This window comes from Myotis daubentonii, chromosome 11, assembly GCF_963259705.1.
Source record: "Myotis daubentonii chromosome 11, mMyoDau2.1, whole genome shotgun sequence".
Lineage (NCBI taxonomy): Eukaryota > Metazoa > Chordata > Mammalia > Chiroptera > Vespertilionidae > Myotis > Myotis daubentonii.
Window position 1 is genome coordinate 34,039,873 of NC_081850.1, and position 18,079 is coordinate 34,057,951.

General features: G+C 39.7%; 1 protein-coding gene across 2 annotated transcripts in view; it reads left to right on the top strand.

The window, feature by feature from the left end:
* GLIS3 (GLIS family zinc finger 3) overlaps window positions 1–18,079 on the top strand; it is a 452,058-nt gene that overhangs the window by 408,185 nt on the left and 25,794 nt on the right. For both annotated transcript variants that reach the window (XM_059656776.1, XM_059656775.1), the window contains one exon: window positions 15,045–15,220. In XM_059656776.1, the coding sequence (XP_059512759.1) occupies window positions 15,045–15,220 (176 nt within the window). The remainder of the gene's footprint in view (window positions 1–15,044; window positions 15,221–18,079) is intronic.

Consider the following 18,079-nt stretch of genomic DNA (forward strand, 5'->3'; position numbering starts at 1 on the left):
AGAATAGTATAATGAACACCCATACACTCTATACCCATATTCACCCACTGTTAATATTTTGCTACCTTCTCTCTTTCTCTTTTTGTCTTTGTTTTTCTAACTTGGCAGATCCTTTGTTTGTTAGTTTGTTTGCCTGTTATTTCTGCATGATCTGTGAGGTTGTTGCAAACATCATTGTGCTAATTTAACCCTAATTACTTCAGAAGAGATCTCCCAAGAAGGACATTCTCCCACATAATCACAATATAATTATCACACTCAGGAAACTTAGCATTGATATAGTATTATTATCTAATATACAATCAATATTTAAATTTCCTCAATTATGGAAATAATGTTTTATACAGGCAGGGGTTTTTTTTCCTCCTTTTTATGATCCAGGATCTAACAAGGATCACAATTCTCATTTCTTCTTGGTCTTCTTGAATCTAATGAAGTTCCCTAGCTTTTAAAAATTATTATTATTATATTTCATAATATTTACAGGTTTTTAAGAACTTGGAACATTTCTTTTGCAGGATGTTTTACAGTCTGGATTTGTATGATTGTTTCTTACTTAACAGATGTACACATTTTTGGCAGGAACATACATAGGTGTTGTAGTGTCCCTTGGCTCCTCTGAACCTCAGTTTGCACCTCATAGGGATTAGGAATAAATGAACCAAAGCAAGTAAAGCACGTAGCATATGACATGGCATGAAGCAGACACGAGTAGCTCTTGCTGCTAACAGAGAACAGCAACCTTGACCTGGCTGAGAGATTCAGATTTAGAAGCCGGAGGATATGAACCAGTTACAGTGGTTGATAATGTAACTAATCTGGGAAGGAAAAATTGAGAGGAAGGGGAAGGCGATGGTTCTTTATATATATGACTGGGTGAACGAAGTGGACGTTTCATTTTGTGGCTTTGCCTTCCTGCTCTGCTCTTCCCACAGGATGTATGCCCCATCCCTGTGCCAGCCCGCCTGGAATGGGCAAGTGTGTGGAAGGAAGGTTATCTCTCCGGATCAGGTCCGGAGAGGAGGATGACATGAAACAGCCCTGAATCATTCACTGTGTTTGCATTAGTGTCCAGCCTAAAAACACTAAGAGGAAATGTGCTTACCTTCCGCTTTTGGTTTATGTATCTTTGCCTCTGTTTGCCTGGGAAATCCCCCAGTAAAAACTCCAGAAGTTTGCTGAACGGAAATAGGTTTATCACACTTTGCGATTTTTAGTGGGAAACGGGCATTTTTTCCTGCTTTGTGGGCATTGATTCATGATTTACTTAGCTTTTACTTGTTAATAAAATGAGCTGACTCACTGTCAGAAGTCAGGAAAGGTCCACCACATCCAGCCAGTTAGCGTCAGGTTCTTTGATTCTTCAACCATCATAAAATAAAATAAAAGCAAGTTCTGCCAGTTTGGCCAAGTTTCATTTTTATTTTGAAATATTACCTGAATCACATCATTTCAGTGATTGAAGCAGAATCACACCACACCACCTAATGTTGGTTTAAACTTATTATGGGAAGTGGCGTTTTACTACGTCATCCTGAATAGGCCAATGGCACTTTATAACAGGGACTTCCCATAAGAGGAACCCAGTGTCGTAGGTAATGTTAACTCTTTGGATTTCATAGTATATCTTCTAGACCAGAAAACACACACACACACACACACACACACACACACTGATGGGAGCCCCTTCTTGAGATGGAGAAACCTTGCAGTCCCAATCATGAGTTGGCTGGATTTGTGTCATTCATCTTTTCTGCGTGCCAGCTGCATCTCTGCATTCTGAAGGCCACAGACATGGTGAGCTCTGCAGTACAAGCAGCAGGGCTTAAGAGGCTTGGCGGATTGACCCAGTGGAGGGCTTCCTATGAGCTCCACCTCTGAGCCAGAGAGGACTGAAAGCAAAGCTGTGGTCTCCTCGAGGAGTATACAATCCAGTACAGGAATCAACAGCAGAGAACGTTAGGAATGGGTGTTTTTGAGAAAGTATTCAAAACACCTTAACCAAATAAGGCATGCCTATTTATTGAGTCTGAATTGAGTCTTGGAAAGCCTTACTGTTTCTCATTCATATCAGATGTGAAGTTGCTAGAATTCTTGGTACTTTGATGTATGTATGCTCTTTCTGTGCCTTTGAATAAGGGCTGGTCTTCAGAAATGGTATGTTCTGATACAGCTTTGAGAACATAGTGCAGCTTTCCTGGATGCTAAGGGGTCAAGGATAGCAATTGTTTTCTATCTAACATCTTTGCAGTTCTAGCAAGTTCTTCTGCTCTAGTCAGAAGAAACTGACTGTTTCTGCATCTTAATTCGGAGTCTTTCTTTACTTAAGACTTCCCTTATTATCATAATTTTGACTAAATGTTACTTATCCTTTGGAACTTGGGATAGTTCTCACCCCAAAAAGGCTTCTTGTCTCTTGCAGGCCACAGAGACAAGTCACCCTGTTATCTTCCTGGGATCTTTTTATCTTTTTAATTTGTTTACCATTTCCCAGATGTCACTTTGCTAGCTGGATTATTAGTTATTTGAGGGCAGGACCTTAAGTGTCCTTATACCCTCTAAAGTTCCATGGACTGCACCAGTGGTAGGTGCTAAGGAGGGTTTCACAAGGGAAACAGCTCAGTGGGGGGAATGCCTAGGAAACAGGAGGTTATTGTCAATTCCCACTGTGCAGGTGGAGGTTCCCAAGATTGTTTCCCTTTATTCATTGGTCTAGATGTGGTGATCCTAATTCTCAAAGTTCCCACCATCTCGTGTAATCTGCATATATTGACATAATAAGTAGTTGCTCTAATAAAATACATACATTCATGCACACATACACATTGCCTAGAGTCCCTTGCCATCATCCACTGCTGGGGTTCTCTACATTACTCTCCTGTGGTCTTCAAGATTAGAAGCATTACAGGCATCATTCTCTCTTATTTGCACATGTAGCATTTGAACAGCTGCTTTGCTGTCCTTCCCTTTCCTTGGACTTTCTGAGAAAACAGGGACATTGGTGTCTTCACACACTCAGCTTGTTCATAGCCTTACACACACAAACACATATTCCACATAATCTTTCTCTTCTTATGCAAAAAATGACTAAAAATTATAAGCATCATATAAAATATTAAAGCTTATTAAAGTCTATCTCAGCATTGGCTTCATTGATTTATTGAGTCATTCACTCAGCTGGTGTTTGTGTACTAGGCAGTATGCTGGACACTGAGGACACAGTGGTCATAAGGCTGAGAGGACTCTGTCCTCAAAAAGTGTCCAGTCTAATGAGGGACAACCAGATAAACAGGCAACTATAATGTAGGATGTTATGAAAGGGTGCTGCAGGAGATTGTGGAGACGCACAGGAAGATCACCTAACCCAGAATTAAGGAGGGAGGAATAGAGGAAGCAATGTCTTCCTGATAGCTGACCATCTATAGGACCTGGCCAGGCAACCTGGGTGTATACAGAAACTCAGAGGAGGGAGAGAGCAGGGATGGGGCTTCAGGTATAACTTGGGATGAGCCTCATTCACTGCATTAAGGAGTCTTAGCTTTCTTTTGAGGACAAGGATTTGTGTATTTGGCCAATAGGGTGCCCTGGTGACTCTGGCACATATTCAGAAAACCTCCCTGTCATGTTATCCTACTACCAAGAGTTCAGAAGATAATCTCTGCCCAACAGAAGAAGAAATGAAGAAGAATGGACAAATGGTTCTAGTGCTCAAGCAGACAGGCTGTTCTTTGTATATCCTAGACTGATGAGGCAGCACAGTGGGGCTGATGTTATTTTCCTTTTTAATATAATTTGAAAAGACAGTTTTGTCTTTTGCAATTTAAAGTTTGTATTTTACATATTCATGACATATCGGTGTTTTGAAGAGTCACTGAGTGTCAAAAAGCACACACAACCCTTTATGTTAGAGAACATGTGAATGTTAGAGCTCTAATGCCAGCAATAACTTGGCCTCACTTGTCTCACTGTGTCAGAGAAGACTTGGATATTGTTAAGAGGTCTCCATGTTGCTGGTGTCATACTTCAGTTGCCATTTACACAGTGAGCGCTGCTCTGAGAGGCTCCCTAACATGTGTGACAGACACATTCCCACATGTGTAGTAAGATATCAAACTCATAGGGTGACAAACAAACAAACAACAAAACACTGCTTATCAATCTTAAAAATAAAGCTTGTCCGCCTTAATTGTTGAAATCATTGAAAAAAGCCATAGCTGAAACACAAACATAAGCCTCCAATAGCCATTTTTATCAGCCTGCATGTTGGCATCTACTTCATCCCCTATTAAAAGTCTGTGGATATGGTGGTGGTCACCTAATACCAGGTGAGCATGAACACCATCCTTTCTTTGGGTCACAGTACCTTCTATTCTGAAAACAGTTATCCTCATTGGGTATCCCATAAGGGAGTCAGCTCCATATATATTCAAGATTAAGAGAGGTGGGGTTCACAATCCAACCTCCCAAACAAAACACACACACACACACACATTCTACTTGAGAATCACTGAATGTTGCTTCTGATGTCAATGCTGAGAGCAGTGGAAAGGCAGAAAATTCCAATACCCTAGCCTTGAAAATGGAGATTAGATCTTTGGGTTTTAGATTAGAAACTCTTAGTGTTCTTTTCCTATTTTATTTTCTTTAAATCTATCAGAAGTTCCTGGTACTTTTCCATGTTTATTCCAGGGCAGAATAGCCCACCAGTCATTAACTTCTTAAATTTTGATCCATGAACACAGCCATGCTTCATTCTCTATGGAAAACAATAGTTGGGGTATTTGCCTTTGGAATGAACTTTCTCCTCAGAGAAATATTCACCTTACCAATAGCTTCTTAAATATGTCACGCTGATTTACTCCTAGTAGTCACACATATGGGGAAATGGTGATGCTGTTACTTTCTTCTTATCTTTCTAGTGATTGTGAGTGGCTCCAGTGGGGAAAAACACACACACACACACACACACACACACACACACACACATAAATTAAAACCCAAAAAGCCTAGAAGTCAACTTTGATTGCTCTTTTTTCCCCAATACTCTCACATCTGATTAATGTATGTGTCCTATTAGCTCAAATACTTTTAAGCCCATTCAACCTCACTGCTTCAAGGGTAGTTCACCACCATCCCCTCCCATTTCACTACAACATCCCCTTAAATGGTCTCCCACATCTAATCTTGCCTACCCACAGCCTTCCACTCTCAACCCATCAGGGCACACAGGCCTTTGCTCCACTGCAAGACATACCCTTTAAAATGTAAATGGGGCCATTGAGGATTTCCTGCTCACACCCCTACCCCCAGCCATACTTGGAATAAAGTCCAGGTCCTTTTGAAGTCTGCATGGCCCTCTATGGTCTGTTTTTCATCACAGTCATTTACCACTGCCCGTCTCGCCCAGTATGCTCCAGCCACACTGTCCTTCCTGCTCCTGGAACACAGCTCATCTAACCTCAGGGCCCTCATACTTGCTGTTCCTGAAACCTGAAAGTCATGACCTTCACCAGAACATCACATGACTGTGTCTTCATTTCTGGTGGCTGCTCAAATGTTACTCCTTCAGAAAGGAGTACTTTCTTGACCACACCATCTACTCCCCCTCCAATCTCACTCTACTCCTTAACTCTGCTCTATTTTTCTTCATAGATTTAACATTCCCTGAAATGACACTGTTTAATGATCTGCTTGTGTTCCACTGGAATGGTTGTTCTCTGAGAACTGGACTGTGTTGTACTTATAAGAACCTTGTTCACAATCCTTCCCCTTAAGGCTTAGAGGGTAGCATCTAAAAATTGTGTGGAATGAATGACTGTTGATGGAAGGCAAAACGATGACAGTGATCCCTTCATTATTTCTGGGAAAGGTATAGTCACCCTGAGCAGATGATTGCTGTTTTTCCATCTCCACACTCTCCTCTGGGCCACTTCATGGCAATGGAAGAGACTCTGATGTGTGCATACGTGTGGCAGTCTACCAGACAAACGTGGCCCAAACATTCATTCACATCGGGCTGTTTTCCATGTATTTTTAATTGCAAAGTACACTGATTCTTCATTTTAAATTAATTACAAGCACACATCACAAAGCAACCATTAGAATGTCTGTAATAGGAACCATATTTTTTAAGTGCCAAGAAAGTTGTTTCACCTCTGAATGCCAAATCAGCCATCTTTATTTTGTTCCCACATTCCAAACAAATCTACGTCATGTGAAGCCCATGATGATGTTTGTTTAGTCCCCTTGGATTTTCAGTCAGGAAAGTGAGTCATGACAGTAACAAGGGAGGCTTGAGGTAAAATAGAATTCCTTTTCTTGCAACCTCTACTTTAGGGCATTAGCATGAAGCAACATACAGTTCAAACTAAGCCATTATATTATTCAAATGTGTCAGGGTGTTCTGTTCATATGCTTTCTCTGAAATAGCAAGTCCTATGCAGCCAGATTTCCCCAAGCGAAAGCCCACAAGTTATTCTAACCTGAGTCAAGGCTTCCACACATTACCAAGCGCCTCTCGTCTCTGACGTAGAAATGGCTGTTCAAAGGAAAGCCTCTGCTTAATGTTTTTATAGTGTGATCTGGAAATTAACTTTGTCTTTTCTCCTCTTGAGTGGGGACAGTGGGGGACTTGGCTGCTAAAAGGCTATGTATCTTTTTGCAAGTAAAGGACTGTGTGTTTAGTTATGATGAGGAAGACTATTGAGGTAAGCAGAAATCAAAAGACAAAGTTCTTTGGATTAGTCTTTTTGCTTAATTTTCTGAGAAATTGTCTTTGGTTGTTGTTTTGTTGTTGTTATTGTTTAATTGCAAGGATAAAAACTTTTCTCTGTTTTAATCATCTTTTCAGAGTAAAGGAGGTTATTCTCTTGAATAAGATGTTCCCCCTTAGAAACAGAAATGGTGGTGTTTGGGAAAAACAATATTCAGCTGGATGTTTGGACCACTTGGGCAAGGTACCATCTACCTGGACACAGGAACTGGCACCGAGTCGGGAGCCAAGTCTGTGGAACCAGTGGTCTGTTCAACATAGTAGTTCTTCACCGGCAACAAGCAACATTTCTCAAATACTTACCTTTGCATAATCCTGGATGAGGGCCTGGAGAGACAGGATGGCAGTAAACATCTGAGGATCTGATGCTCTTTTCTTCTATAGCAGCCAAGAGCCCGTCTCTAATTGTGAATTTGTTAGTATATGCTTTCCTCTAATGCATTTCTCTAGCCAAATAGCAGCACATGTTAGTACTGACCAGACCACCACCCACTAGTTTCTTTTCAAATTTATGGATTATATTGACTTTTGAGGTCTCACGTTGCAGTGGCTTTCAAAGGCCCCTGGCCATACTGGGCAGGAGTCCTGCATTTTGATGTTAGTTCTAAAAGTTCTTTGGAAATTGTCAAGAAACTGGTCTATAGAGTTTGAGATTATGAAAAAGGCATGGAAGAGGCCATTTTTTAAATCTACCTACTCCTCCCTTTCTTGTGTTTAGTTGAAAATAACAGTTCTTTCCCCCCATTTCTCATGTGGCATTCTCACACTCCCCTCTGAATGATTTTGTTTTTAATCTAATGTATTCCACTGCAAGTCCAACTAAACTTTACGCCTCACACCATGCTGGACAAGAGATTCTTCCCTTTGCCACCTGGTGGGCCATAGTCAATCCCCCTTGCTTTGACCTACTTAGAACTGCTGAAGGGATGCTATCGTTGCAGAATTTTTTTCATAGCATTATTTTTGACATCAAATGTCTCAGTCCACTCTGGTAAATTTTCCTCTGGCTGGTGCTTTTCTGTAGAGAGAATTTGGCAGAACCTGACTTTTCCTCCCTCCCTCTTTATCACATAGATTCTGAAATAGACAAACAACTAAGTTATGGCCAATTCTGCAGGCAATATATTCCAAAAATACCGCAGGTGCTGGTTCAGTGTGTCCTGCATAGTTCGATCCTCTAACATATCCTGGATGTCCTCTCCTCTTCCCTTTTTATTTCCACGGGGGCGGGGGATATTGTGATGCCCTATTTTGGTATTTATCAGAACAAAAGTACACTTCTCTGCCTTGGGCATTGTAAATTTGTTTTTGGGTTGTTTTTTGTTTTGTTTTTTTTTACTTACAGCTGACTCTGTGCCCACATGGAGAAAAATTTATCCAGAACACTCTATCCTTTCTATTTCTCACAAACATTCACTATAGTATATACGTGAGTCTTCTTTTAAAAGCCTTGGTGATCCTTTTACCCACCGCCAGCTTCACAGCCCTCAATTTGTCATGCTCTGCAGAGGTTCCAGCAGTTATTTTTGAGTCATGGTCTGGTCCGATGTGATAAATTATTTGCAGTTAATATTGACCCAGCCTCTTGTAAGAAGGAAACACTGAGCCCTTCCAGTGGACAGATTCTGCTCTTTGACTAGAGTCCTCGGACGGATGTATACAGCTTCTGGCCTGCTTTAGTTCTGCCCAGATGGACAGTGTTGCAATTACCCACACTTCCCAGTGGCCATTTCTTCATTTCTGAAAGCTGGTCTTGATTGTCTCAGAAGCAGAATTCAATTTGCAGTTCCCCCAGTAACGTGCTGTGATTCATTCGGGGACAAATCTGGATTGAACTGAGTCCAACTGTCTCTTTTGTGAGACAGAAGGGAAGTATAAGTAGATACTATAGTCACCCAGATGAGTCAGCCAGGAATTCATGAAGTGATTCATAAATCGTTATAAAGACCACTAAAATCTACTAAAACGAAGTGCTGTCTGGCCATACAAAGTGGGGTATTATCATTGGGGTTTTTTTTTAGATGTTAAATCAGATGTGAAATTCTTAAAACTGTGCTTTTCTTTTTAGGTTTGAAAAGGATTCCTTTTTTCCCCTCTGCAGTTGGGCCAACTGCTAAAGCCATTTTTCATTGATTAGTTTTCACAGATGAACTTTAAAACCACCACAGATGATGCCCCACAATTCTTTGGGGGAATAAAAAAATACCTCCCCAAATCCACCATAGACCAGTTTGTATCCATTATTTCTACTCCCTGGCAGCAAATCAATAATATTTTTCATGCGAATACAATGAAATAAGCTGTTCTGATGCATTCTCTCTTTTCTGGGAGGTCTGTAACCCCTATGGAAGGGAGGTGCGGTGGGGGGCGGGGGGAGACTATAAAGTACATATCAACCAGCATTTAATCCAGTGGATCATGTAAGTACCTTTTTTTCAAAGTGTTATCCCTCGAAGCAGTGCTAAAGCACACAGTCCCACATGGCTTGCCAGAACTGCTCACTTATGCAGCATAAATAAAGAAAGTAAGGCATAGTTAGCTATGGCATGTGCTTGACTTGTAACACCGTTTTTAGTGAGTTATGTTTGAAGAAATACAATCCTTAGTTGACATAGGAATACTTTGGACTTAAAGACAGGGAAAGAGTGCTGCCGGAAAGGAGTTATCCATTTGGAAAGCTAAAGGTATAAGTCCAGCTTGGGCATGAAGGACCCCAGTTCAACATTGAGCAGGTTCCCCAAAGCGAACTGAGAAACCTCCCTCCATTGTCACATTTCTTATAGGGAGGAGGTTGCTGATACATCCCCATCAACTGGTGATCAGGATTGAAATCTCCAATGCCCACAGGAGTCCTCTCCGGCCTCCCTCACACCACTCCTTGGCCTTGCTTCCCGTTCCCACTTGAGAGTATCTTGCTTTATTGTAGTCAAGTGGTATCTGAGAACTAGGGTGGGACTGCCAGAATCTTTCATGGCTCTGGGCCTACTTTATCTCATTCAAATAAGGTGGTGCTCTAGTGCCTTCAGCTAGAACACTCTATGATCCTATGGATTTGTGAACTCAGGACACTCCTTTGGAAAATCCTGTACCATGAAATGAGACTCTTACATAAGTCCACAACTAACTGCTCCTAGAACCTGAAAATTAGCCAGACAAGTAAATACCTCACTTTCTTTGAGCCTTAGATTCCATATCTGAATAGTTACGGAGAAAAGAGTTCTAATATTTCTTATTTTAAGAACTCCATAGATATTCAAATACAGTGCTTGAACCTCAGTCTAATATAGCTCTCAAGCACTGGGTACATGTTTATGTCTGAATTCCTTCAATTTATATTCTGTTCAGAGCAGCCATGCATTGATCATCTGAAAGGTGTCAGGATCTCATTGCCTAAAGTACTTTGACTAAAGTACTTCCCAATTTAAATTTGTTCATAATCCACCCCATCCCTCACTTTCTTCACAGTAATCAGTTCCTTTAGCTCAGTACATAGTTCATTTCCTGCCTCCCCTCACCTAAATGTAAGTTTCACAACGACAAAGATGTGTGTCATGTGTTGCTTTATTCCTGGTGCTTAAAACAGTTTCACACACTTGGTCAGTGCTCAGTAACCATCTCTTGAATAAACAAATAAAAATGTTATCTCAGATTTCACATTCCCCAGTGAGAGTTGAGATTATCTTTATTTTATACTTGAAACTGAGGCTGGGAGAAATCATGTAATTTATTCAAGATTGCCCAGCTAGTAAGGGACAGCGGCAGGATTCAAGCCCAGGGCTTCCAGTACATCTGTCTTCCATGGCATCCATCTGCTTCTCCTGCCGTTAGCAGTGTTTCTGCATGTGATCCTCATCAGTTCTGTGTGTCTTGAACGGGACCTATTGTTCTATGACACAGATTGAATACTACCTCTGCAGGGGAAATGACCTCTGTGTTTCTGGCCCACCTCTCTGCAAGGTTGGGAGCAGGCCACCATAACCAAGTGAATACCCCAAGTATCAGACTTTTGTGAAGGTGTGTATAGATAAATATTCAGTGTTGGTTGTTGTTGTTTTTTTCAGAAAATTTTTTTATGAGCCCTTTAAAACCTGTTTCCTCTCGTCCTTTTTTTTTTTTTTTTTGGCAAGCCAGTGAACCGTGGCTCATGTTAAGGTTGTATAAACTCCTCCACTAAATGAGTGGAAGTGGTTGACTCAATTCTGTGATTTGCTTTTGTGTGATCTGTTTCTGGTAAGCAGTGATTTTTTTTCTTTTAATTCTAGTCTGTTGTGTGCATATTTACATAACAGTCTTCTGTTGTTTTATAAAAGTACAAAAGGCCAGAGAAGAGACTGGAAAGCCATGAGGAATACAACCTGTGAAATGTCAAGTACACATCAGCAGCTGGGGGGCAGGGTTGGACCCAGAAACATTTCAGACACTGCTGTCATTGAGGATGAATGGGAGTGACGTCATCTCTCCTGATGCAATAGGGGGAATGAGATAGTCCATAGAAGAAAAGATGTAAATCCTTACAATTTGTATTCAGCATCAATATGTTTGTTTGTTTGTTTGTTTTAGCATTATTTTTTAAAAATTACCTTCTTTGAATTAAAAAAAAATCTGTTTGGGGCAGAATATTGACCATTTTCATTTTGATAGGTGCATGTGTGTGTTAACAATTTTGGAAAATAGTCGAGGACACTAAGAAAACAGGATTCATCCTTCCAGCAGTAACAATAGGAACATTTTATGTGTCCCTCAGTAAGCGTTTGTTTAAGTGTGTACGTTTTTTGTTTGCTTGCTTCTGGGGTTAGATGGCCTCAAACTAGTCAAGTTTCTTGCGTCCTTTTGGCTTTTGAAATAATGTTTCTGGCATCTCTCTTGCTATGAGTTGTCAGCGGTTGTTTTTGGATGCTGCTGAGCCTTGACTCTAATAGTAGGCTTCTCTTCCACAGTATTTACTCCTCTTCTGCCCTGCACCCTGACTTTAATTAGCTATTTCTACCTACTATGAGCTGGTTAACAAGTAACTACATTTATAAACATTAAATTAATTAATAGAGGGATTAATTAGATTTTAAAAAGATTTTTTCAATAAAGTACTGTGTAGTGTTTTAAAACAGTAACAAAATTGATTCTATGTATCGTACTTGAAAGTTAGTCACATTTACACACTCACTTCTTATGCTGGGTTTTCTAGTGCTAAATTCTTATTTATTTCCTTGTTCCTGGCAATTGCCCGGATAATTGAGATCACATCTTATCGCTTTTCATTTTTTCTTTGTACATATAAAAGTTAAAATTTTTATACCAATTCCTTTCTTTTTAAATCAAATACTACTTAGGCATACATTTATTTACTTAAGGTGGTTTATATTTAATTTTTTAATAATTTATATGGAATGATAATTTTAAAATTATATTAACGTTATGCCATATAATCTTACTTATTTGAATAACATGGAGAAAAATCCAATCTGAATTAGCAAAAAGCAAAATATAGAATCATTTGAAGAGTAAAGAGTAGGTAGATATTTTATTCCCCTTGGGTCTCTGAGATAAGCAATGCTAAAACCTTGGTGTTTTTACTACCACATTTTTTCCCCTCATCAGTATTATTACATTAAGTAATATGTGATAGCAAAGACAGCATAGTCTGGTTTTGGAGCTTGTGTGAATGAATAAGATAAGAATGATTTATAATTAGCATATAATCATATATGCTATAGATAGATAAATATATAACTTTATGTAGATATGCACTCTGTATATAGTATAGAGTCTATTATATAGAATTACCTTCTCGATGACTCATGAAATGCTCAACTAAATTCTATTCTTTTAGTTGGTTGAATACTCCCCCTTTTTCATAGTTAATCATAATTCACCCTATGGCCACATCATCCCAAATTATAAAAATATAAACTTTTTATTGCTGACAATCTTTGCTTCTTTCCCCTTCCCCATCCACCTTTTCTATTCTTTATTAATCAAACCCTTGTTTATGAGTCGGACTTACTTTGCTGTGAGGCTGGGGAGCTCTGAAACAGAATGGGCCTCCTCCATCAAGCCCATGACATTAGGGTCATACTTCTAAATATGGGAACTCACCCCAAACATACATTTCTTTTGCATCAGTCCTCAAAATAAAGGAAAGGTGGCAGAAGTACCAGAAGAAAAATTGGAAAATCTTCTAGAACATATCGCATCCCCAATTGAAGAAATATAATTAAGAAACCGGTCAAAGGATCTTGCCATTTTGCCCCCAAAAACCAAAATTGAGATGCCCAGTGACGGCTGTTTTTGCAGTGACATAGGTTGCCTTCTGATTCACATGCGCCCCAGGCATGCTCTCTGTCTTGGGGGACCTCCCGTCCATAGAACTCCTATCCCTAAAGGCCATGATCCCATAATTTCATCCCCATCCCACAACCTCACGGTAGCTTTCAAGACACATTTAGGACATGTTCTCCAAGGAAATAACCTCCGCTTGAGAAGTCCTGGCTCTGTGTTTTCATTAGTTGTTCTTGGGTCAGTGCCAGAGTTCTTCTGCTTCTTGTCTGTGAAGGCCACTCAGACATCTTAGGCTAGTTCCCAGTAAGATGATGTGCTTGGGAAATACACATTTACTGCACAAGACACTCAGTGTCCGTTCTCTTATCCTAACCCAGCTGTTTGCCTAAGTGTTCTCTGACTTCTCTTGTCCACGGGGTAACTGGTCCAGATTCTCCCTACTTGGTTTCTACATCGCCTTCTTTTTTAAATAATTTAATTTTTATTGATTCTGAGAAAGAGAAAAAAAACATTAATTTGTTGTTCCACTTATCTATGCATTCATTGATTGATTCTTGTCTATGCCCTGACCGGGGCCTTACCCACAATCTTGGCGTATTGGGATGATGCTCTAACCAACTGAGCTACCCGGTCTGGGTTTCTACATCACGTTCTTACATAGCCCTTCATACCTCCACAAGGAGAATGCCAAAAAGAGCATGGGGTTTCATCTCATGGTTTCTTACAGCTATAACACAAATGTAGAAGCTCTGCCTTATTACATATTCTTGTTCAGAACATTGGAAATTACTTTACAAACAGGACTGGTTCATCCCTTTTTTATCATCTATGGCCTTACACAAAAAGCCCAGCAGAGTGAAGTGGTTTGTTTCTGTGAAACAAAGGGTGTGCACACATGACAAGCTTACACGTTAGTATAAAACAAAGCCTATCTTTCTACACAATGTAAGAAACAGCCAATTGAAAGTTTTTAACTTCCTGGATCTTTGGGAGGGAAACTAAACAATTCATTGCTAACATAGTTTTCCCAAGATGTTGCTGCTTCCTTTCACTGACTGACAGATTCCTTATGTACCAGACTGTGCCAGCCCCTGCTGAACTGGGAAATCCAGTACCATTTTCATGGACATTATTGAACTTTAACATTGTTTAACAAGTACACCCTCCCTTCAGTGTTGGGAAGTATACACTGTCATTTTACTCCTAGTGAATTAGATCCTGCCAATTCTTCCTTACCATTAGAAAATCTACGGTCAGTTATCTGTTTTAACTCAGGTTAGTTGTTGATGTTACTATATTTAAACACCTGTAATTTTCTCCTCAGAAACTACCAATAGTTTTATTGTGATTGGTAGATATGACTGCAACAGGCGTCCCACATCGTGTTTCTATCACACCCTCGGCGGTGTTCTTTGTCATGCACAGAACCCACACCAGTCTCTTGGGTTCTGGATTTCAAACTACATTTGACCTTTGAGATCTAAGTTAATGTATTATTGGCAAAAGAAAATGAAATGTATTGTTAAAGAGAATAGGATTAGAGAGGCTTATAATAAAGACTTGTAACACTTCTTGGACCTCAGATATGTCTTATAGAACAAAATGTTTATGAGCTATGTGTAAATGAATCAGAAACATATGGATCAAATTTCCCTTAAAATGCAAAAGGACTGAAAATTAGCAGAAAAGTGGTCTGACAAAAGGTGTGCTTTGAATTTCACTGAACCCAGATTTTTTGAAATGCATTTTAAGAAACTTGACAAACCCAAACCGTGACTAGATTTCCCTTTTGCTGGTCTCTTTTATTCCTCAACATCTCAATTGAGAGGTCAGTGGTTAAAAATGGAAGACAGAAGTCTTAAGGTTTATTTTTTAAAAGTGCTTTGTGTCATGCTGTTCTGTAACCAGAATGGGGAATTAGAATGTGGCTTCGAAGAGTGCCTCTGCCCCTGTGATTTTACGTCTCTCATGCTTCCCTTTATAATTGTTTTCTCAGGTTCGCACCGTCTGCTCCATCTCCTCACCACATCAGTCCCCGGCGAGTTCCAGCTCCTTCTTCCATTATGCAGAGGACACAGCCTCCCCATACCCAGCAGTCCTCAGGATCACACCTGAAGTCTTACCAGCCGGAAACAAACTCTTCTTTTCAACCAAATGGAATCCACGTCCATGGTAAGTGAGGAACAGTCAGTCCCTTGAGTTTTGAAAAGTGATGTTGCTTTTAATCAGGTGTCTTGGTTACCAGTTGTGGGTTTTAAATGTTCTGTCCTACACCAGGCTTTGGCTTTTAGGAATGCCCTCTAAAATTTCACACTTAATCAGCTTGAAATCTTATAGGATTTTCTTGGCTTTGGCCCTAAGAAGGTATGACTTACGACACCCCAGAGTGGTCAGCCCAAGGTGATGGTCCATTTATGGACCCAGCACTTTAACACCTCATGGATAGGCCTTAACAATGACATCTTTTTTTCTAAACAATAAACAGTCATTTAAAATGGAGTCTTTTTGCCCATGCACAAGTCTTTGCCCCATTCCCATATGCCTAGATCCTCTCCATCCTGCAGGACCCAGGTGAAATGACACCTCCTCTCTGAAGCCTTCCCTGATCTCCTAGCTGAACTTCATGTCTCCTGGTTCTAAACCCTGTTTACATATCACCTGTATCTCGAACAGTACTTAGTCTCTCTCTCCCTTGTGATTTACTTCTCTGTGAGTAAAAGATGTCTTCACTATTACTGTGGAAACTTCCTTCTGAGGTCAGAATTTTCTGGCCAATTGTTATTTCTCTTAGAGAACTTAGTACATGTCATAAACACACACAGATACTGGATAAGTGGATGAAGGAAGAAGAGGAGGGAAGGAAGGCAAGAGAAATCACAATGGTTTACAAAATGGGCAGGTCTTATGTTTAACTCAAAACATACATGAGAACTAAGTCTCCCTGAATTTCTTTTCTCTGTTTAAACCCATTTTGCTGACTCAAGCAGATATCTTAAATGAATATCCATAGAAATGTGAATTACTAAATCATATAAACTCGCACTATACATAGTTTTTTACTTCCTGTGGACATTCGGACCTTCTTATATAAGCAAAAGAGATACTGTCCATTTAGACTGAGTGTTTTAGCTTCTAAAAAATAAGGTCTTCTTCATCTATCTCTTGCTGATTTCTGAATTTGTTTCATATGAATTATTATTTGAAATTAATGGGTGGTGTCCCTAAGCAAACCTAAAGCAATGTTCAAATTGAGTGTGATTGTTAGTGATTTCCCAAGATAGCAGAATAAAGCAGCACTAAGGAGCTAGGTTTGGGCAAGAACTTCTATGTAAGGGAAGGGACAGCTGAAGAGGAGTCAGTGTAGAGACAGTGGCAGGCTGTATGGAGGGAATGAGCTTGAAAAGCCCAGGGTCACTGCCTCTGGCTCAGCACTCCATCCATTTCTTCTCCCCTCTCTCCGAATATAGTCACACAAATCCACTATTCACCAACAAAACTTGGGCTTCCATCATTCTTTGGGCCTGTGGTAATTTTTTCCTTCTTCTGTTGGTAAAGTTCTTCCGAAACTTTAGTTATGTATTTATTCAACAAGAAATATTTCTTTTTTAAAAAATACATTTTTTATTGATTTCAGAGAGGAAGGGAGAGGGAGAGATGAGATAGAAACATTAATGATGAGAGAGAATCATTGATCACTGCCTCCTGCACACCCCCTACTGGAGATTGAGCCACACCGTCCAGGCAAGAAATATTCCTTGAGTGCCTACTAGGTGCAAAGCAATGTGTGTGAGAAATACGGAGCACTCTCCTTCCTTTTTGGAGTGGCCTCCCAGCCCAGATGAGGAGCTTGTCTAATAGGGGAGATCCAGGTCCCCTGTGCTGTGAAGCCAACCTCACCTGCAGGCTGGAGGTGGATAGCATGAATATGGGCTTTGTGGGATACAGAATAGGTCATTTTTCCTAAGACAATTTTTACCTTCACTTTAACATCAATGAAACCTGAACAGGTTTCAATCATGTGGCATAATATAGTAGGCAATGATTTTTCTTTCTTGTGCTATGTAGAATTATGGAGCCTTTCACAGTCAGTGGTGTCAGGGTTCCAGTGACGTGCAGCAAAACACACTTTGATTACAACTGTGAAGCACATTTTAAAAATTCAAAATTTAACCTATGTGTAGAAGAAAAATTGGAAGGAAATTCTCCAAAACATTAACAGTTCTTTTTATCACAATGGTAGGATAATAGGTGATTTTTTCCCTCTCTGTTTTTTTGTTGTTGTTGTTGTTGTATTTTTTTGTACTATTATTATTATTATTATTATTATTATTGCTTTCTACAGAAATTTTAAAAGGGATTTGGGGATTAAACCAGTTTGAATGCAAATACCAGTCTACTCAACTGTGTGACTCTGGACAAATTATTGAGCCTCAGTTTACATTCATTAGATGAGAAGAGCCTTATCTACCTTCTCTTATCAGTTGTTATGAGGATTACACAAGAAAAGAAATTTAATCTTCTTCCTTTAATCTCTTATTTTCTTTATTAGACTCTTTGAGCATAGGGATAATTTTGTAGCCATGGGGCAGGCATAATGCTTGGTGCAAAGTAGGCATTTAGTAAATATTTACCAAATAAGTGAATGACACAAATGAATAATGAAACAAGGGGACATAGAGAATGGATCTAACTTATTATTTTGCCCTGCAGCTTGGCAAAAGGCTCTTCCCCCACATTTCTCTATTTAGTTGTCAACTTGAATGTTTTTTAACTTTAACTTTTTCATTGTTAAATTCCCATGGCCAATGAGAAACTGCTCACAGAAGCCCTAAAAAGAAACACATATGACAAGCCTTTATAGAAAAGATCAGAATATAGTTATGCAAATTGGGAAATCTTGACTTCCTCTCAGGAAACCAGCAAGTGGCTGAGTTTGCAAAGCGAGTATCCATTATCTCCTGGGCCACTGCTAGGAATTTAAGGGATAAGGATCCAGATGCACATGTACTTCCTCCTTAAAGTATTTTTCTG